Here is a 22,846-nt window from a genome sequence, read left to right on the forward strand (position 1 = left end):
AGGTGAAAGATTGTGACTGGAATTCATGAAGAAGGGAAACAGTATAAATCTAAGTGTTGAATGTGCAAGGGCTCTTCCCTACAAAATTCTCCTTGTTCTGTAAGTAGTTTTACCCACATAGACCTGTTTGAGAGAAGGTTTGTGGGCAATGGCCACAGTCAAGGCACCCTCCACATTTATTCTTTTTTCTGCAAGAAGTTTTGGAAGTGTCAAAACAAAACACGCAACTAGATCTCTTTTTCTGATCCATAACACAGACTATAACACTGAGCTGATGGATAAACCATGTCTTCTACTCTTTGTGTCAAACACAATACACTATTTACTCACTTGCTAATAAACTTATGCCTCCTAGAAAAGCCTCTCATACTGTAATTTTAGAATTCTCAACACCTTCTCTGCCTACAATATATCAGTGCCAAAAGAATGCGCAGTTAGCAAGATTTGTACTTTGTTGGCTGTAGGTCTGCACACGTCGTGCTCTGTTTCACACACCCATTTCCTACTAATTTCTTTGTGAGTATTGCACTACCAAAAGGATTCAGAATCAAGATCCAGCTACAGGCACAAAGTGTCCCTTACTGGATAACAACAGGAAATATTTTCCTTCCAAACCATACAGATTTTAATGTATTTTCTAATCAACTGCCCCCCATCTCTGTCCTTTGGAAAGATACAACCTGTCTAAAAAATAACAGTAATTTTCTGGTGCCTTATCACAAAAACATTGATCCTTTCTTTATTGTACTATGAAAGCACGTACCTGCATGTGGTGGAGCAGCATACTGTATCTTGTATACATGATCAATATATTCAGGGTTCATAGAGTAAAAGTCCTTGTAAAAGAATCACAGAATTATTAAGGTTGGAAAAGACCTCTCAGATCACCAAGTTGAACCATTAAGAAGACACAATATATGGAGTTCGTGATTTGATAAATACTGCCCCCTCCACAAGAGATACTAAATTCAGCAGGTATATGATAATACATTGTTCTTAATTTAGTACCAAATCTTGGTTATATGGGTCAGAGGTAGCCTCTACTAGATTAAGTAAACCATATATATTCATTGCAAACTGCACTAAAGCATCCTTTCTACTACTGTGCCATTTCAGCAGACGATTTTAAAACGAGAAACATTTGTCTATATTTAAAATATAGCTAAATTGAAGAGATATATGACCTGATGTGAGAGAGTGGAGACGTATCCAGACTCCAGAGCAGGGCCCAGTGACGGCACAAGAAACAATAGGCACGAACTGAAATACAACAAATTCCACTCCTACATAAGCAAAAATATTTTACTGTGGCAGTGATAAAACACTGGTTGCCAAGAATGGTTGTAGCATATCCATTCCATGTACACAAACATTTGGACATGGCACTGAGCAATGACCATGGCCCTGGTATGACTGACCCTGCTGGAAGCTGGGGTGGAGGTTGGACTGCACCTTTTCCAGAGGCCCTTTCCAATTTCAGCCCTCCTGGGATACAGTGATTGTGTGATGCTTGAACATGCTGGATAGGCACTCATTTTCAATCTTCATACCAATAAAACTACAAAATTATTATGTGCACCATTTTCCAGTTCAAGACTTCTGTCCTTTACTGCAGGCTCAGGTGAAAAATGAGGTGGAGAAAGAGCATGTCCCAGAGCTGGAGCTGCTGGCAGACGTAACTCTGGCACTGGTTACAGAATGCTACAGAAGAGGCAGTACACAGTCTCAGTAACTTCAAGGAAAATCTCTCATACCCAGGAAAGCAAAGAAAAACTCCTCAAAGTTAGCTATGTCACAGGTTCCTGCTGCAAGGTTTCTCATACCTGCTGTCATGCATTTTATCAGGTGCATCCCTGCAGGATGCTGAGCTAGAGTAACAAACAGTCCAACTGTAGCCCTAGTCCAATCATCTGATTCCAAGATATGCTCAGTGCTAACAGCACATTCACTGAGCACATCTCCATCAGATGGTGTCCAACAGCAGCAGAAAATGGGTAGATCACTAGTTCTCATCACCATAAGAACAGAAAGAAATAAATTTAGTATTTTTGCATCTAATTCTTCACAAATATTGTGAATTCTCAGACTGGGCTGTCAAGATCACTAAGTAGTTAGTCTCTTCCTATGTATTCTGAGAAGAAAAAAGAAACATCATCTCCCTCTCTTCCAATATAGTTCTTGGAAAACTGCTGGGAAGTATTTTATTTGTTTTTTAAATGCACACATCGCTGTCTAGACAGGGAAATATTCAGTGAACACTTACGTTTCTGCATTATATGAAACTAATAACGCATATTAAAGAAACTAATATAGTGTAATGAGAAAAGAATGCTAGATAAATTTTGACAGTGACAATCTGAAAGTATTAAAATTCTAATGTTTAGATAGGATTTGTAGTAGATAGTCATTGTAGTTGATTTCTGCCTATTGTGTTATTCAAGCACCCTTAAGTGAGAGTAAAATCTGTCCATGGACCAAATTTTTGATGGCCTCAGTAAAAAATTATACAGTTTGGCTCTTTCTCAACAGTTCATTTTAAAAGTCTGCAGTGCTCCATCATGAAATTGTTTCCTATTAGCCTGTGCCTCAATCCTGCAAGTGATGCATGCTAACATTGTGGTCTCTGAATTAATCCACTGAACTCAAAAGGAATACTCAGGCTGTGTGAAGTTTAGCACATACAGACATGCTTTCAGGGTAAAGACTTTGAGATGACAGGGGGAAAGCTAAGGCATTTTATAGGACAGCTTTTAACCAGATTAGCTTAAGAAACATAGGGGGGAAAGAAAGGTTTTGTCTATTTTAGAGATCAAAATTAATCCATTATTTGCCTTTCCAACAAAGTTAAAAATTATTGTTATATCTTTTTATTTAAATATTCTTATTATGGGAGCTTGATCGTACTGATTGTCTAAGCAGCCAGCTAGTTTGTCTCTGAATTTATAAAACCCATACCACAGTTTTTAATGGTTTGGAGGGGGTTTTTACCACAAATACTATGTTCATGCTTGTAACTAAAGCAGGAGAAAGAAATTGGTTGTACTTCTAAGGACCAAAATAGCTGCAAAGAGTGAGAAAATGTGCCTCAGCTTATTGGCAGCTACACCTGTAATTATCTGAAGTTGAGCCTCAGTGTAGAGTCAGAATCCAGGTCCATGTTGCCAGTTTCCGAGGCTGCAAACAGCTCTGTCATTTTTCCCATTTTCTGCCTGTGGTCTCAGTTAAGAAACACTAAGGAGCAGCTCAACAAGACCCAGCATGAGACTTGAGGTAAATGTGCTCTACCCTTTCATGACAGCAAGATGGACCATAGATGTCTATGGGCTTTTAATCAAGAAGTTAGTATTTTACTGTAGAGATCTATTTATTCTGCTGTAGATATTTATTTGTCAGATAAAATAACTTTTAAATAGAAACCAAAATGCACTATGTGAGGTCAACAAAGTAGAGTTGCTTGACCACAAATGTCATGTTTTCTTGGAGGAAAAGTGCATGACCGAAAATTATTTTTTTTCCCCTCCAGTCTTGCCCAAATCCAGCAACTGTGAGCACTGAAGAAGCCCCACAGGATCTTTTCTGGATTCCAAAGAAACTTCCTCTAGCATCTTGAAGGCTATTAGGTCTGCTCCAACTGGAAGAAAGTTCCTATGTTTCTCAAGGTGCCACTCTCAACACTCCTATTATCAACATCTCCATCCCTGGGCAGAACCAAAGCATCTCCCACAAGAAGCTGCTTTTAAGCCAAGCAGATGGTCCTTCATCCCCCAGTACCCAGCGCACTGTAGTGCTCTGGCCAGGAGGATACAGACAGCTGTCAAGTCACACTTTAAAAAAAAATGTTCCACTTCTGTGTAGAAAATCAAGTAAGCTGAATGTCCATCACAAGAAGACTGGCAAATCTGCAAAAAAACCACCGGGTGATGAAAGACAGACTTCACTGCTCTCTGACCAAATGGGAGGTATTTTCACCAGTGTGGGAGGTGGGGAGAGGGAATTGCTTGTACCAACTCAAATTGTTTTGCTGAAAATGCAAAGTAACCAATAAATCAAGACATAAAATACCTTCAGTAACCAGTAAAATGTTTGGAGATAAGCATAAGCATAAGCAAGGCAGTCCCTTGTGAGAGCATCTGCATCCACCCAACTGTTTCAGAACCCCATTTGCAGGACCAAACATAAAAGGCATCCTTCAGGGAGAAGAGGACATACAGAGGACACACATCAACACTGATGACTAACCCTTTTACAACCAATAAAGCCCTGGCTAACACATCACATCAGGTGTTACCTTATGACACAACTACTTCCAGGGTTTTTGACAACCAGAAACAGCTAAGCACAGGTCTGTGCCACACAGGGATGCAAACAGCTAATAGCTACAAGCTATGACATATGACATGGCTGAGACATACAGGTAGACCAGGACAAAGGCAGATACACTTCAGGATTATCAGGCCGTGGTGTATAGTTCCTGGACCATATTCAGTGGCAATATATAAAAGCTTTTTACCTCCCTTCCTCTTAATTCTGCAATATTCACTATAAGGGCTGGGGCAACAGCTCCACGAGGAATTTACACAGGTATGGACAAGAAGAGCAAAGATGAGGTGAGGTAAAGTAAAGGATACATTCACTTGAAAATGACAGCTGGGTGTATCCTTTGTACTCAGGGACACTTCCACCAGCCACTAGTCTCCTCTCACACAGCTGTTTCCCAATCCTTGAACCAAGCCACTCCAGCCAGCCATTCACCCTGGGAGGAAGTCCGCATTGATTGAGTCCCTTTATAGGACCCCAAGCTTTAAAACACTCTTTCCAAGTGTTTTAAGACAAGATGTTTCTTTTCTTGGAATGGAAAAGAAAGCCTATTGTCTCTAAGATAAAAGGTCCAATCTGCATCTTTCTTTTGCTCAGTACCTCTCCATACTGGGAGGGATGCCAAGGAGCAGGATAACATTTTAAGCCTGTGTAAACACTCTGCTACCAGCAGTTCCCTAAACTTGTCTGCTTCCTATCAGTGCTCTTTAGGTAAAGAGTAACCATCTGCCTGAAAGAATTATTGTTCCTCACTGCTATGTAAAAAGCCAAGTTGCTTATTTTTATCTGATGGCAAGTCCTTCCTATTTCTTTTAGACCTAATTCTGTTAGTCTTGGGAGACAGTATTTCTGTAAATAGTTTAACTCTTCTCAAGCCAATTAACAACATGAATGAGACGACAAGTTTTCACAGCCAATCTCACAAGGCAGCCTGACATCTTGATGATTGGTGCAGTGTCCCCAGTATCTCCAGGAGAAGGTGCTGGGAGAACTGAGGAGGCTCTGCTGTACTCTACTTCTGTTGCACCCTTCAACAAATCCACCATGCCCCAGCTTTTCAGCCTCAGGCTGGGACTAAGTGTTTTTGCTCGTTAATAAATCTGTTGTTGGGATGAAACATGATGAAGTATGTTAAAATCTCCTGGAAAGAGCTGCAGGTTTGTAAAATCTTGGTTTGTATTCGCGACTTTGGCTAGTATAAATACATAATTGCAATTAAGTAACACAGACATAGGATTTACCTTTGAATCAGAGCACGAACTATGACCCACAAATTCCAGAGTGATTACAAAATATCTGATGAACTTCATCTACTACCAAGTGCTAAGTAATTTAATATTTGTCGGATAACATACGGATTAGGAGGGTTCTTGGAAGAAACTCCTGTGGCTTTGGCTCCTTCATAGGTACCCATTGCTTGAGAGATACAGATTATGGTTTCTAGGGTAACTAGATGCACACACACTCACATAAAAAAGGACACATTGACTAGTTTGGTTTCCTGACAGTGTCAGGACATTTTCTGGCCAGAAGCATTGCCTAAACATGATTATGAAAGAGATTTGTAATTTATTTAGCCACTTCCTTTAATTCACAGTCACGCCTTATGTACCATGTTTTGTTTTAAGGGTAATTCTTTTATTTAAATATACAGTTTCTAACAAACAGTGAAACTTTAAAATTCACAGACCATTATTAAAGACACACAGAAGACAGACGGTCTTTGTGTACACTGTGTATGTGCATATGTTACTACTGAGTGAGTTTGTACTTGGCTTTGTGTCACACACAAACATAAAAATTGGAATAAACTTAAGACTTTTCTATAGTATTTATATTTCTGTATGGTTTACATGCATACACACACCCGGATGACAGACCATTGCAGATCACAGCCTTTCACACTATGGAGGTGGGTAAATTGTGTGGGTGTAAGAAATGTAAGGGCCAAAAATGAGGCCATGCTGGGTAAAACTGGGCACTACTGATTCTTTATAACAGAAATGTCATTTGGTATTTGCCAGCCAGGGTTATGGGCACATGTATGTGTTCCCATGTGCACACTTGTGCTGTGGCTCTGGTAAGAGTTCTGCTCCATTTTCCTTTTTTTAAACCAGACACCATGCACCTGCTGCAAAGCCCACAAGGCACTGTCACCAGCAAGGCTTTGGGCACACCATTTTTCACCTACAGTGGGGACACTCCTACCTTCTTCTCTCTGCACTTCCAAGGCTTCATGTCATTGCATCTAAAGAAGCTGCATGACTCCACCTCTTCAGGACCCATCTTTCCCACTTGCCAAGGTGTCACTCAGAGACAGCATTTCTTCCTCCCTTCACCTTCATCAGCATTTAAGTCATTGATGCTGGGTCATACAACCAGTTATCAGTCCACCCAGCTATCAAGGACCTAAAGGTGATGTTACTCGTCTTCTGGCTGGGACAATGGCAATATATCAAACTTTATTTGGCTGTGTTCCCAGGCACAGAACTGTCAGTTCTGCTCAATCGTTTGAGAAGCCCCAGCGTGGTTTTGGCCCGTGCAAACTTGCACTCCTCTGTAGTGTTCCCGAGTAGGGTTCAGGAGCCAGAGCACTCCAGCAGCCACTCCAAACAGTTTGTACACAGCCACCCTCTCTTGCCATGACAAGGGGCTGGCTTCTCAAAGTGCTCAAGGCTGTTTCCTGCCAGCTGGCCTCCATGCCAGACCATCCCCAAGCATATTCAATTTACTAGCATAAACAGGGCCTTTGAGACTTACAGGTCAGGGCTGATCACCCTTGATGCTTGATGAAGCCATGGTCAATGCGAATGAACTGGGGTTTTTTTCTAATCATTCAAGGCATTTAGCTTCCATACTTACTATGAATAAAGCAAATGTCTTGCAGATGTCTTGTACAGATCATCAGTTGTTTAAAACTTAAATGTAATTTTTTTATTACACTCTCACCATAAATATCAGATCCTCCAGTATGAGAAAACTTCAAGCAAAGGAGTTTGAATCCATGACCAGACAGGGTAAGTAATCCAGTGCCCTAAAATGACATCAGCTGAATCAGTCTACAGTAGTTCATGCACAGTGCTGCTGTAAGCATCCCATGCCCTGGTGAAGTCCAAATAAAGGAAAGCAACCCAGATTACTCTCCAGCAAAGAGCTTTCAATAAGCATTGAAACTAATTTAGCCTTACCTTGTTCCATGGATAGGCTGATTTCTTCTGGTATTCCTCATAATCAAAGATTCTTTAAGTATCCCACTCCCCCACCCAAAACTGCTGGCAAGTATCTCAAACACAGGTTAACCAAGCCCTGCCAAGGCCAGAAAGCAATTTAATACTATGACCCCAACTCTTTTGAGCAAAGAAAGACCATGAAGAAACCTGTGGCTTTTCACAGACAGGGCAGCTGCAGGAGTTTTAAAAGAGGTTGTTTAGAAGATGTCGAAAAACTTGCTATTTTATATTTGGATGGTATTCAGCCAGACAGGTGCTAAGCCAATGTAGAAAATCAATAGTATTGAAATGGCATTTAAACAAACAACCAACCAAAAACACCACTACCATGAATACACAAAAAGATAAGATGAAAAGTTCAGAGTTTGGCTATAGATGTATATAGAACAGTTGGAATGTTTTACATGCAGCCAGCATTTTCTGACTTGAGAATAATTAGAATGGATTCAAGATGCCTAATTCCACTTCCAAGTGGTATCAGGCACTAACTAAACTGTACTGCAAGCACCAACAAACTTGCATTTCCTGTTCTTAAATGTTTTGAGGCTCTCTGAGTTTTAACTGCTGAACTTTGAGATAGAGATCATAGTAAGAGCAGCAGAAGAGAACAAAGGGAAGGAAAGCGCAGCTGAAGCAGAAGCTTAAACCAAAGCATTTAATTGCATGTTGCTGATGTGCTTCTTTTAACAGGACATAAAAAAAGGGCATTATAAAGGATACAAAGCATTTAAGGGTGAGGAAAGAGGGAAGGAAGAGACAACACTTCAAATAAACATTCCATGGAGAGGAAATATCTAATAATTTATTGACCTTCAGTTTCACATTGTGAAAAAAGTGAGTTTTACAAAATCTTAAGACATAGTAGCAAACAACATAGACAGTTTTACTTCTACTACTTGTAGTTTTCTTTTAGCACATGAACCACATCTTCAATGGCCAAGAATGGGATTATTCTGTTCTAATCACTCTTATTCAGACAGGTGTCAGACATATAGAAAAGGGGCTGCACAATTATACCAGAAGAGGAAGGCTGTCCTTTGTTACATGTTTCTACAGTAACCAGCCTGCAAAAAAAGAGGAACCTTTCCATCTTATGCCAGGGTTTTTGTGTGCACTCTGCTGTGAACTGCATTTGCTTCTACGTCTGGGGTGTTTCACAGGACTAAAATGGTCAAGTAGCTAGCCAGGATTCCCACAACAATTCATAGAGCAAGAGTATTCCCTGCAGAGCCAGAGGCCCACCCTGACTTCAGTTTCCTTCAGCCTACACACAGGAATTAACTGAGGACTTGAAAGCAGACCACAAGTTTGGAAACAGCTGCAGAAAATTCATCCCACTTTTGGCAGCTGCATGGTGCTACAAAACATTTCATAAGCTAAATAGTCAGATGCAAGGCAGTTTCACCTCTGGACTCTCATCAGCTTGTCAGAGAACACAGATCTCATAGCTACATGTCTTTATTCAAACACAGGGGCCCCTGGAGACCCAGTTCTTTACTTCCTTGTACCTTATGTAATTGCTAGTGCCTGGGGAGAGGACATGCAAAACACAGGAAGTCTGATTTTATGGCTCCCTTCACACCCCTGAGCGTGATCCACAAGATGAAAGGCAACAAAAATTCAAGGCTGTTTGCTTCAACATGGCAACCTGTGCAGCTACAGGGATATAGAAAGGAGACCTATCCTAATCTCTTTTCCTATTGCTAAAGGTCATCTAAAGGGGGGCCAGGATAGAGAAGCTTTGAGTTTAAATACTCTTTTACTCTACCACTTCAAGGAATCAGTTTCATCAGTGGAACTATAATTTTACCACATCTAGCTGGAACTCACCCTTTTAAAAGCTGCAAATGACTGCTGATTAATCAATGTTCTCTCAGTACTCACAGAACTCCAAATACTTTATTTCTGAAATGTGAAGAGTCTACTCCAAACAGCAAATCAAATGTAAGGCAGCGCAGAGAAACTTCCAGTGACCAGTGTAAACACTTTCAGATGACAAAGCTTTCACAAATACAGCTACATCACTGTCACAAAGAAAGGCAAGCATCACATGTGACTATTTTTGTTTTGCATGCACACATGCAGCTGTTTACTTATACCACAGCACACACCAACCATGTTACTGAATGTGCCAGTTAAATTGGGCTCTAGAAACATTTAAGGAAAAACACAATACAATACAAGCTTCATGACAGGATATGGCAAAGAAAGTACCTGTGAAACACAAGCTTCTGAAATTCCTAAGAAAAAGAGTAGCTTCATTTCTGTCCAAAGACCAGAATAATAAGTAACAATTTTATTTAAATATCAAAGTTTGGTTTCTCAGGATTATCTGAGACTTCTGAGCAACCAAGTGATTAAAGACACACCTGGATAACAAAAATAAAAAGCAGCAGAGTTTGAGGGCTTTTTTTTTTGTTTTTGTTTTTTTTTTTCAAGATAAGAGGTTTAAAATTCATTTTCTATCCCCATAAGAATTTTTCTAGAGCACTTGGGTCTTTGACATCTGGCCACTCAGATGATCTGAGATCCAGATGAATGAGGCAATCCAGTCAGTGCAAAATTGCTGCTCTTTCTTCTTCTTTTTTTTTTTTTTCCCTTAAGACTTCATCATTAACCTATGTTGAGGTTTTTTTTGTTTTTATTCTTGAATCACCGTTCTCCACTCCTTCAGGACAATGTGGCTATGTTGTATGTAACCCTCCTCCAACCCAATAAATAAATAAATAAGTTTGGACAATGACTTCATCTGGGCTTGGTATCCAGAAGCTCTTCCACAGAATTTGCGTTGCAATCAGGAAGCTGCACAAAGCAAGTGTTGCAAGAGACTTTGGCTATTTCCAGGTTAGAAATTGAAAGGCATGACCAACAAATGAAATGTTGCAAGGACACCATCTACAAGACACACCACATGCAACCCGGGGAGCTGGTGGCCTGAGAAAGTGACCTCCATGGCTTCTTCCTTTAGTACATGTGTAATTTAAAATCCTGTCTTGTAATCCTTCCATTTCCGACTGGGAAGCCACTCCTCCCTCCCACCTCCAACTGTTACCCAATAGTTTTCTTTCTTTGTGCAGCAGAGCAAGTCAGCAATCACAATATGTGCAAAACATACAATTCACACAAGCCCTTGCAACATGAAGACAATTGCAGGCATTGTTTCAGCATGCAAGCACTGAACAATAAATAACTATATCTACAACAAGTAACATAATAGGAAAGGGACAGACTGAAATATAAATACAGGGAGGAACAGGAACAATGAGCATTTTGGGGATGTAATGCTTGTTCCCCATTGTTGCAAAAACATTTCACCACTGGACTGGTCCTTATGAAGCAGAAGGTCACTTACTGCACACAGGACAATGCAACATGGTATAACAGATGCTGAAGGCACTGCCCACAGGCAAGCACACTCCAGTCAGCAGAGTTCAGCAGCAATGCTGCTGTATCTTCATTCACAGCAGCATCTTGCTATTTCAGATCTGGCCTGCTTCCCCTGCAGCTGGTGCTGGCACTTCAAACCATCACAAAGAGAGATGACAACCATTTCAAATTTCACATAAAAACAGTGGGGTCCATGGAAATCAAGTGCTGTGTGGTGCACAGCTAAGAGAAGTTCTGTCTCTGTTTTCTCATCTTTGAAGGACTGATTAACATTGGCATTAATCCACAATTACTAGCACAAGGACCAAATCTCAGGTTTGTCCATTCATATTTAAACGTGTTGAAGCACTGAAGACAAGGGTTTCTTCTCCCGTTCCTTCATGTCTAGGTTGGATAATTTACAAGGTGCAGATGATCTTCTTCAAATGCAAAAGATGCTTAACAATTTTTCTTCATTAAAACGTCTCCAGATCTGAGGTTCCAATTCTCTTCTCCAAATAAGAGTAAACTAAAAGCATGGGAAGAGGTGGAGGGAAAGGAGAGAGAAATTACTTTAAAGGTTTTGCTGCAACAATATACCACAAGGTCTTTGTCAGATGTGAAAGAAAACCTAAAAGCTAGGCTTAGGATACAACCCAGTTGATGGGCTTCCCTGCCCGCCCTGAACCTCAAGGCTCTTGTGCAACACCCAACTACTAACATATAAATCAGTCAAGAACATAATTATTTAGGGTCAGATTGTGACTTTATTATTTTATTAACCTTACTCTGCAAACCATCCAATTGACAGCAAAAAGACTAATTTTCTGGCTATAAGTTCAGTCACATTAAACCTAAATCAAAGTGGCCTGACAAAGTTCAAAGTGATGGACTCTTTATCCTGCATACTTCCACATTTTTATGTTCCACCAAAATCTTAAAAGTTTGTGGACTTCTTTTAAGCAAACAACCTTTTGTAACTTCTCTTTCACAAAAAATCCACATAAATACTCAGTGCAGAGTTTTTTCTATACCTCAGCCAAAATATACCTCTGGTTGGAGCAAAGCGGAAAGGAAAATTGAAGGTGTCTTGCTCCAGTATCTCTGGTCACCTTAAATTCTGAATTGAACTTACAACAGAGAGAGTGTCATAGAATTCCCTTACTTAAAATACAGCTACTCTGCACTTAAGCAGAATTCTGCTTAATTTCTTTTTACACAGCAATATACCATCCATGAATAAATCCATCCTAGAGTCCTTCATAAAATCAATTATTCAATGAAAAACTCAGCCTTTGGATGCTGAGATTGTGCTTTGCTTTTTCACTGTGAAGCTGTTATCAAAATTCCAGCTTCCAAACCATCATCAGTTTATCACAATAATTTCTGACAGCACTGCTAGAATTTTAGAAGGCAAATCCTACTTCATTACAATGCAAATGAGCTCTAGTGCACTCACAGATCCTTTGAGCACACCAGATCTCTCTCAGGCTGTGATGTCTAAGAACAACAGAGAACATTCACAGGAAACAACTCAGCCTACATAACAACAGTCCATAGTGTTTTTACAAGTGTGGGCTATTTTTTTATGTCTAAAAAAGGGTCCACTCAGTGTTGATTAGCCTATTCTAGGCATTCCTCAGTATAGCATGACATTCTTCCCATCAAAACAATCAACACTGAAGTCAAAATGGTGTTTCTTGTTGTGGGATGAACTTAAAAAAAAAGCTATAAAAGCTATAAACAGTTCCAAAACAGAGGGGGAAAAGCCCAACTCAAAACTCCCAAGTTTGAGGAACAAGACAAAGCAGACTGAAGTTTTCCTAAAAGCTGTCAGACTGGGGCCACACAACGCCAAGAAAACAGAGTAATCACAAGTAATTTCCTTTTTGGCCCTCCCACCCACTGACAAAGCAGCAGGAGTCAGTAGAAAAAAAACCAAAACAACCTACTTGCTGGATGAGCACACAGCACTGGAGAGATTTCAGTCTATAGCCTCATTCAGTTATCTTCTGTGCTAGTTAAGCCAGTTATCTTGTGTGTTAGTGAAGATAAAATACCGGCTTTTAACAAGATATTCCAGAGTAAAGGAAAGCTTTTAGCACCGTTATATTCAGAAAACTGTTTTTCAAAAATAAAACACTCCCTCATGCACTGTAAACTCCAGAACAATTAAGTCAGACTCAGAAGAATAAGTCAATATTTTTCTTGGCACAAACCTGAGTCTGGGCATTCAATACTGCTGTTCTGATAACACCGAGAACTGCATAAAGTCAGTAGTAATTAAAATTAACTGAAGATATTCAGGTGTAGTTCCCAGCCAGGGAGGAAGCTGACACACCGAAATAAGGGCTTCCATTTGCTGTTGGGGGGGCAATTACTGCCAGTAACCAGGACCTGGTAAGTCTCTAGGGTTTGCTGTGCTTTCTGAAGAAGTCTGGGGAAAAAAAAGCAGGGAGAGAAGTAGTGTTTTCAAGACAAACAACCACCTGAGAGAAGAGCATCATGGCCATGGCCACAACACTGCCCAATTTCACACTAGATTTCAAAGCTGAGCTGCTGCGTTGCATGGGCCCAACCTTGTACTCTTTACTCAATCAAAACTCACCGTCAACTGAAAGGCAACTACAAGAGTAAGTGTTTGCACTGTCTACACTGTTTCAAAGACCTTTGGAGTCTGCATTTACTGCAAAAGTCAGGCAAATGTCTATTGCTGCAAAAAACACCAAAAAACATCCCCAACAATCTGTCCCAAAGAGAAGAAGCTACAGAAGTCTTTATACACAAGTTCTTCTTCCTGTATTCTGGAGAACATCCTCCATCTGAACTTTTAGGTAGCCCAGAGATACATGCCTAGTTTGTTTAATTACTGTAACTATATTTATTTGCCTTTTTCTTATAACCTGCCCGCCTTCATAGGTACAATATACACTGCCCAAATCCAAAAAGAAATCACCATTCACAGGGCACTGATTATTTAGGGTCAAGGACATCACTACATTTATTTGACTGATTTTTTACTGAAGCCACAAAGAGGAAGTCAGGAATCAAAACAACACAACACAAATGGTAATCTGGCAGTTTTGTTGCAAAATACACAGATTAATAGCAAGTCTTCTCCCCTCTTCCCAAAAATAAGAAATGCAGAGCAACCAATCAAGCAAGACCAAATTCAGACTTGCTTGTGAGAAGATACAGTGCTGAAGTTGCATCTGGTAAGAGCCTGGCCCATGACGTATAATTAAATTGTTTTGGAACAGTGTGTGCTATAGACCAGTAATTATTTCAGGGTGCAATATTAATTACGTATCTTCCTGACACTATACCTAGTTCAACGTATATAAGCATAAATATTTTGAAAAATCTGTATTTTAATGTGTACCAGTGGAGAAAATTCAACCACAGTCCATGGAGATGCAAACATGCTGTCTAGCTGAGATTGAAAATAAGGCCTGAATTCCCTGTAAAACACCTCTCATAAGACAGCAGCTTTCTCTAAAGGCTGTCTGCATGGAAATTCAAGTGAATTCACTATCAGGCTTCAGATCAGAATTTACTGTATCTTTTTTGGGTACTGTTACTAGATGCACAGTTATCAGTCTCAGTCGTCAGAAAAATGGCACTGGAACATTTGTTTAGCATGCATTTAGTACTTAAGAGACAGAGTCAATTTCCAAAAGATGATCTGCATTTCCCCACAAGTTGAAAATGTTATTTTTGCTCAGTCCTTTACATCTAAATCATGCAGGAAAAGGCCTTGTAAAAGTGGGTGCAAGATATGTTGCAAACTACTTCCAGGATCTGGCATTGTCACAGACATGGTGCCTGGCTTGCAGTAGCCCGTCAATGTGTCTCAGGTGATCCAGATGTAAAATCGCATCAAACATACTCACCCCTCCTCAGAGCTGCTGCTGAAAAGTTTTTTGAAAAGCATTATTACAGTGAAATTCTGAAGTGTTATTTCTTACCTGGTAACTTGCAATTGCCAATGTGCACACAGTTAGGAGGGCAGGTGCTTCCATGTGCTGACAAATGCCGTGGGAATTAATGAATAGGGCACAGTTGTTATGCTGTTCCATACATCCAACGTGGGATCGTAGCAGTCCAATGTTTTGCACCTCTGAATGCCAAAGTAGCCTCCAACCACATACAATTTGTTTCCAGATGCCACTGCATGGCAGCTCATTCGCTTTGCTGTCACATCTCCCACCTTAGTCCACTGGTATGCCTCACTGTTGAACTTATAAGCAGAGCATGCAGAGAATTCAGTATCTCCACCCATAATAAAAATCTGGTTTCCCAGAACAGCTGCAGCTGTGTAGCGCCAGGGCTGTGGGCAGGTGGCTGGTACTGTCCATCTGTTTTCACACTGATCGTAGCACTGGACTTTGGGCAGCTTGTCATGACTAACACTGGTACCACCAAAAGCAAACAGCTTCAGCTTTGCACTGACTACAGCTGCATTGCTTACTCCCTCTCGCAGTGGGGCAACCATGGTCCATTTGTTGGTCACGGGGTCATACTGTTCTACTTGCTTTAAGGATACTGAAGGGGAAGCTGGAAGGCAACCAGTTGCTGCAGTGTGCCCTCCTACTACATACAAACAGTGCTTAAGTTCGGCAGAGCCATGGCCAAACCTAGCTACCAGCATGGGAGCAGCCTTTGACCACTCCTCATGAAGGGTGTCATACACCCACACATCTTTGGAGACTCCGTTTTCTGATCCTCGTCCCCCAGTGATATACACTTTGCAGCCTATGGCACAAGCACTGAACTCTTTCCGTGGGCTTGGAATGTCAGCCTTTGGAATGATCTCCTTTGCCTTTTGATCCACCAAATACAGCTTGTCACACATAAAGGTTTGGCCACCCAAAAGAAAAAGTGAATGGCCAGTTTTTCGGGGTCTGGCACACAAGCTGGTAACCACTCCATCATTCTGTAAGATCTTCAACTTGCATCTTATTGATTCTTCTACAATCTCCTTGCTTTTCCTTTGCTTGGTGATAAGTTCTTCCATGGCCACATTCTCCATAAGGTATATGGCTGGCAAAAGGGCCAGTCTCACTGTCTGCAGGAGTTCTGGCAGGTAACAGTGACGCTTATTCAGGTCATAGCTGACCCAGTTGATAGCTGATTCATATACCAGCCTTTCATCTTCAGTTTCTAATTCTTCACTGGAAAGGAGTTGCACTACCATGTCTTTTGGCAGCTGGAGGAAGTCTTCACTTTTACTGATACTCTGGAAGTTGCTAAGGCACATCCTCCAAGAGAGCTCATACAGCTTGGTACACTGGTGAGCATCCGACAGCAGCAACATACCAAGACAGTTGGTGGGATGAAGGTTTTTCTCCAGAAATTCTGCACAAGCATCTCGAATGTCCTGAAACTCCAGCATGTCACCAGCCTCCAGCAGTGACTCTGCATTTTCCTCATTGATAATAACTCTGGAGGAATATGCATAGTCCAGAAGAAGCTCCAGGACTTCTGGGTGAATAGAATTGTGAAAGTTGACTTCACTGTCCTGGCTCTCTTTCAGTCCTCCACTGAACATTGCTTCGAAATAGCGGCTACAAGCAGCTAGAACTGCTCTGTGGCAGGGGAATGACCTGTTTCCAGCATGGAGAAGTACATCTGTAAAGAGACACTGCTGACGCAGGAGGTTTAGGTGAGTAAGGACACTATCAGCATAGGATGACTTGTGGAACAAGTATATGTTTATGGAGCCAGTACTGGCCCTAGACTTGCGATTTTCATGCATGCTGACCGACATTTTCTTTCACACCTATAAGCAAAGAAAAAATTTAATATAAATAAAAATCAAAAACATTATTAGTTTTACATATCAAAAAGTGTATCTATTATTTACTACAGGATGGGGGAGAAAAAGCCTTAATTTACAGCTGAGTGGACAGAGAATTACATCTACCTTCGGCATGCGTTTACTTTTTTGTAAGATGAGATTCATAAATGACATAGTCTAAATTTGTTGCCCAAGAGCAGGTTTATCCTGGGAAACCTGATCTCCAACTTTCATAGCAATAGAGTAAGCAAGTAAGTTGGAGAAAGAAAATTAACCAGGACTGATTTTCTCACCCTTCCCCAACCCAGACCAGCTGATTCATTACATACATACACATGCACACGCTTGAAACATTCTCCTGTACTGAATCATAGCAGGAAGAGTTACCAGACAGAATACCTAAGGAATGTCAAAAGCTGCACAGGGAACAAAAACCTACTAATCCCATTAGGAAGTCTCCCTTTGGTATAGTGATTCCATATGCAACAGCACAAAATGAAAAAAAGGAAAGACTCAAACTTTAAAATAAAACGCTGGTATCAACCATACATTTAGTCTTGTACAACTGTAAAAAAAAAAAAAATGATTAGTAAATTCTACAGATTCCAACTTTATTCCACATCACAGAATTCAGTGTCTGCTTGCAATTGTGATATAGCATATATATAGGCAGGATCAGCAGAAAAACATATTTTGACTACCTGCCAAAGTCAGAGTCACTGCCTCTGAAACCACCTAGAGAATCAGGTTCTCAGAGCTTAAGCAATTAGTTCATTCTGAAGTTCTGAGAAGGCATAAAACAGAATAGGAATGGGCCCTATTCCTAACAAACAAAACACTACTCAGATCCTGTTTAGAGGTGAATATTACTGTTACCTGCCATAATATGCAGGTCTATGTACAATTAAAGCAGCAAGTTTCCAGATTTACCTAAGGGTCAAGTCAAAATAGTATGGGTACAGGGTAAGGGAGGAATATTGGTAGCGATATAAAACTAATGGCCAAAAAACTACAGCACAAACAGTAGGAGATGAAATATACAGAACTCAGTGCAAATTGTGGCTGATACTAGGATAATCTCACTTCTGTCTCTTCAAACTGCAGAGAAAACACAGAGAAAGCCAAGAACCAAATTTGCCTAATTACTATGCCATTTGCATGTCCAGAGTACCTTTTACTGCACTTTCAAATAAGGAACTGGCCAAAAGATCTACCTGGAAAGCATGCAATGTCCTAAATCAGAGCATGATCTGGGGCCAGTTGTGAAGGTTTTTAATGTGGATATACTTTGTTCTCATACAGACATTTTTGTATACTTGAGCATCTTTAAGCAGTACAGAATTGTAGAATTTTGTTCCCACATTTCATGCTTCAAGATAATACAAGAGCTTTACAAGCCTCAAAAATAGCATTTTTTAATACATGCATTTTTCTAGATTCATATGACCAGAAACATTGACAAAATCAAAACCACATGGACAGCAGTCCCCATTTCAGAACAAGCAATCTGTGTTTATGTGACATGCAGTCTAACTGCAGCACAGCCAGTACCACTATCTGTGCTAATATAATTGATTCACTATATTGAACAACAGCAAGTTTGTGATACACCTTTCCCTTCAGTTACAGGAAAAAAGAGCCCTTAAACCCAACTTAAAGTAAGGAATAGAGGCACCTTACTGTAAAATACCATAGCTCATTTCCGTTAATATGAAACAAAATTTGCATGATGAAACTTAACTGCATTTGAAAAGTAATGTATATTTGCACAATCCAAAGTCTTCCAAAACAGAAAGGAGTAATACACATCAGAGCTACAAGGCAGAGTATCTGTCTCACTCTGCCATGACACAGCTTAGAAAGGGATCATACCAATGCTAGACCAACCTATTAAATGCACTAAGCACAGAACAACTTAAGGCAGATGGTATGTCTTCAAAACACAAACTCTTTTAAAGGAAAATTAAATGACCGTTAATGAAGTTGTATTGTCTGGCCAAAAAATACCCAGATGGCATTTGAGGATCTTGAGCACTAATCTCAGACTAAAATAACCCACTTAACCTATAGCCAAAAATAAGATACTGACCATTTACAGGTTGAAATCTCCTGGAACTGAAGGATTACAGAAAGGTCATGGCCTGAAATACTAGTATACAAGCAGTTTGAAGACACAAATAGGAAGCTGAACACTTTACTGTCAAATTTTCCTAACTTTTCCAGGCACCTTACTATTTTAAATGCTGTTATATGCAAGGCATAGTATTCACTGGATCCCTTTAGGTAGGTTTTCCTCACACAGAGGATTTACTCTTTCAATATTCCTCACCAGGGAGAAAGATGAGAGCTCAACACCCCACTGATCAGAGACAACAGAATAACCAGTATCTGAATATGCTCACTGCCTCCCACCCTCCATTCCAGTTAACTCAACATGTGTGTAGACAGTCCAGGCATATCAGGATCTTTATGAAAACACAGATTCTATTTTTTGCCCTCATATATTAGAAGAATTAAGAGCATACTGAAAACTTTCTTTCATCAGGCACACAGGGTTCAGAAACAGGGCAGGTAAAGTTCACATCAGAGGCTGCAAATGCAGGCATTTAGATCTTTCACCAGGTTGTGTACTCCCATGAGCAACGCTTGTTCAGCACCATTCAGAATGAGCCCATAACCACAACAAAATAGAGGCAAACAGAAAAAAAACCACCCTGCAGTTATGCATACAGTAGAGGCTAGTGAACTACAGACCACATGCAGAGGGGAGGAACAGATCACTGTCTGTTACTCAAAGCCCACCCACAGTCATAGTAACAAACACCACTTTAAAAAAAAACTTACAAATTTGTATAAAAACCCCTCTCAATCAGCTACTGAATAAGGCACCCAGCATTTCACCCTACTATAATAGAAGACTTTGTCTCTAGGTGAGAAGTAGATTTCATACATGCTGGTCTTGAACTGTTCCCATAAGATTGCCTTTATCATCACAATGTCATCTATTGAGAGGAATTCAAAATATGCCAATTCACATTTAAGATAAGCCAATATATTTCCCCAAACAGAACAAAGATACATATCTAGATACATCTTTTTCCTCCAGTGTGGTGCTGAGATGAGTTTGCCCACCATCTGAACACCCTTAGAAGCACGTATCATCATTCACTAAAAGGCAGTGTTTCTGTAAAGAGCCTTCCTCAGTCTCTGGCAATTAGGTCAATCCAAAATCTTGTAAGAATACTAAAATGCAAAAACAACATCTCCAATTTCTGTTTGGTGCTGGAAATTATGCAAGCCTCAAATAGTTCAGCAGAGGTAATTTACAGTCAGTGATCAAGTGTTCATCTTGAATGATATTAGCCAATTCCCTTCAGGAATTTTTTTCCTCAGAAATAGTATTTGTATGTAAAAGACAAGAAGTGGTCAATAAATTACAGATACAGATTTTATCTAGGAACAGAGGTTGAACCAAGACTTTGATTTATAATTACACTTCAACAGGCTACTTGTCACAGCAGCCCAGTAATAAACATACTTTAAGACTAAACAACAGGCTCCTTGTCCTACTTAACAGTTCTATAGCATGCAGGTTTCAGCCTAAATCAAATTTAAAATGAAGTATTTTCAAATTACTGACACATCCCTGATGCACGCTCATTTTAATACAACTGTGTAATTACACAGTGGTGGTTGCGTTTTTCTTTAGAAACAGTGGAACAGCTGAAACAGAGGAAATGTACTAATCATCCCATCGATGTAACTAACACCGCTTTCAATTGCTAAATCTGCACCGATGCTCTATCAGTGTGGCAGAGGCAAACCCTGACACTGCCTGAAGTCTTCAAATTCAGCGTCTGCATAGGACCTACAGCGAGACAGAAAGCAGAACACGCTGCTCCTGCTAGGAATGCACTGCAGCTCACCACATGCAAACAAAGAAACGCAACTCTAAATTCCCCTCAGTTCGCCCCATCAAAACGCCTAAATAACTCCATCTCTGAGAAGAAATTTACAGAGCTTTTTCCCAGACTGCTATAAAAACCAGTGCGAGAAACGAAAATGCATTTGGTTTCCTTTATAGAGCAATAACCACGTGCAAAAGTTTCTGTACCGGCGCAGGGAGAGCAGCGCCGCAGCCAGCTCAGGGAGAAAAGAGGCGCTCGCTCATTCCCTGCCCTGCCTCACGCCCGCTGAGGGATGCTCCGGACCGCCCGGGACCCCAGGCGGGAAGCTGAAGTCCACCGGGGAAGCTAGGAGCTTCTGTAATAGAGCCGACGCTTTCCAAGGGCAGCCGAGTACAGGTGATAGAAAACCATCGCGAATGCCTACCCACCAGTGCCCCGCTGGTACCTGGCGTTGCAGACAGGGCAGAGGAGAGCTGGGCTCCTCCTGTGCTGGGGACTAACAAGGCAGCCCGACTCCAGCCGGAGAAGCAGCGCGGCGGCAGCTCTGCCCGCCAGCTCTGCTCCACCGCTGCCCGCCCGCCTCCCCTCCGTGCCGGGCGCTGCAGCGGCTCGGCGGCACCAACTTACAGCAGCGGCTCCCGGTCGAGCGCGGAGGTCCCTGCGCGACGCAGCGCCGCGCATGGGAGAGGAGCTGGGCTGAGCCGGTTCGGCGGTGCCGGGACGCGGCGGCGAGCAGCAGCGCCGAGAGCCGCGCAGCGCCGGGCGGAGCTGGTGCCGCTGGCGGGAGGCGGGTCGCGGAAGGAGGGCGGGAGGTAGGGAAGAGGGACAGAAGAAAGGGAAAGAGCGGCTGCTGCCACCGCTGGCACGCCGGCCGCAGCTCTGCCCCGGCGCCGGAGCGGAGAAGGGGTATATGGGCTGGGGGGCGGAGGGAGGCTTTATGCAAAGCCTGTGAGTGACAGGCGGGGGAGGGACGGCAGGATGAGGGCAGCGAGCTTGCAGTTGCCGTCCCGGCCAGCGGCAGGGAAGGTGTAGTCGGCGCCTCGTGTCCCCCCGGACGGGGGCTGCTGGATGTCCGCTCCTTCCTGCCCTTCCTACGCTGCCCCGCACCCGACCGGCGCGGCATTGGGGCCCCGCGGGGCCGGTCGGAGCAGCCAGTCGCTGTACGAGCTCCTGCACCGCGCTCCGAATGAACAAGGGGTGCGCGGACACCAAAACAGCTGCGCGGGATGGGGAGAGCCGCTCGGCCGGGAGGGGTCCCGGACCTCCTGGCGTGTCCCGTTGGGTGGCGAACACCGAGCAAGGCAGACGGTGGGAAGCTCCTCCTCGGCGCCCTGGGAGCGGCCGGGAGGGCGCGGAGGAGCCCGGGCATCGCGGGCTGTGAGCCCGCCGCCGAGCGCTGCTCCTCCCGCGGCGGGGCGGTGCCGCGGAGCTACCGCGGGCCGTGCGGCCGCTGCGCTCTCGGGAGGCCTTGACAGAGCTGCCGTTTCATAGCTGCCCAGTGGAGAGCTCCCGCAGCACAAAGGGAAGCCTGGCTTTAATTATTTCCCAGTTAACAAAGAATGTGAAAAACGCATTTGTGCAAAAGGCCGATTTCAACAGTAAGCATGACAATAGACATAACAACAGTGTTTACATAATGGCATTGTGTGGCTCTGTACAAGAAAAACAAGGTACCATACTAAACATTGCACATATTGCTAGTTTACTAGTTGCTAATATCACTTAAAGCTATGGTATTAGTCTAGAGAGGCTTTAAGGAATATAAGAACAATTACTCGGACCAGCAGGTAGCTTGTTTTTGAATATAACACTTTGGAGAATTTGCTTATTCTTCATAATGAAGTGTCACCCAAACTTCTGTTGAAAAAAAGAATGCCCTGCAAGCAATTTGCTAACATCCAGAGGGTTATTTGTATTTGTGTTGCTGGACTCCAGAGTCTGCAGATTAGCACACACTTAGTGTACAGCCGGCCACATCTGTAATTCCAGACAGCCTGTGGGCATATGCAAGCCTGGAGAGCATAGCTGAACCTGAACAGGGAGCAGATGAAAGAGTAATTTGTTTCATAGATTATTTCTTTTCACAATATTGTTTTATTACAACATGAAGTATTGCATGGTCTAAAAATGTTGCACATCTGTATGTAATAAAGAATGTTTCAAAGTTGTTTAGGTGTGTGAAGCTATTGTAAACAACCTTGCACAAGGGGTACTCACGGGCATTA

General features: G+C 42.0%; 1 protein-coding gene across 1 annotated transcript; it reads right to left on the bottom strand.

Annotated features, from left to right (window-relative positions):
- Nucleotides 1–8,327: 8,327 nt before the first annotated feature.
- ENC1 (ectodermal-neural cortex 1) lies at nt 8,328–21,503 on the bottom strand. Its single transcript, XM_058827438.1, has 3 exons — nt 21,249–21,503; nt 14,882–16,695; nt 8,328–11,442 (listed from the first exon to the last, which is right to left on the bottom strand). The coding sequence occupies exon 2, from the start codon at nt 16,681–16,683 to the stop codon at nt 14,914–14,916; it is 1,770 nt and encodes a 589-aa protein (XP_058683421.1). The 5' UTR covers nt 16,684–16,695; nt 21,249–21,503; the 3' UTR covers nt 8,328–11,442; nt 14,882–14,913.
- Nucleotides 21,504–22,846: the final 1,343 nt, after the last annotated feature.

Source organism: Poecile atricapillus, chromosome Z (assembly GCF_030490865.1).
Source record: "Poecile atricapillus isolate bPoeAtr1 chromosome Z, bPoeAtr1.hap1, whole genome shotgun sequence".
Lineage (NCBI taxonomy): Eukaryota > Metazoa > Chordata > Aves > Passeriformes > Paridae > Poecile > Poecile atricapillus.

Excerpts from the sequence above, each read along its gene's own strand:
- ENC1 (XM_058827438.1), bottom strand. The coding sequence starts at position 16,683 with ATGTCGGTCAGCATGCATGAAAATCGCAAGTCTAGGGCCAGTACTGGC.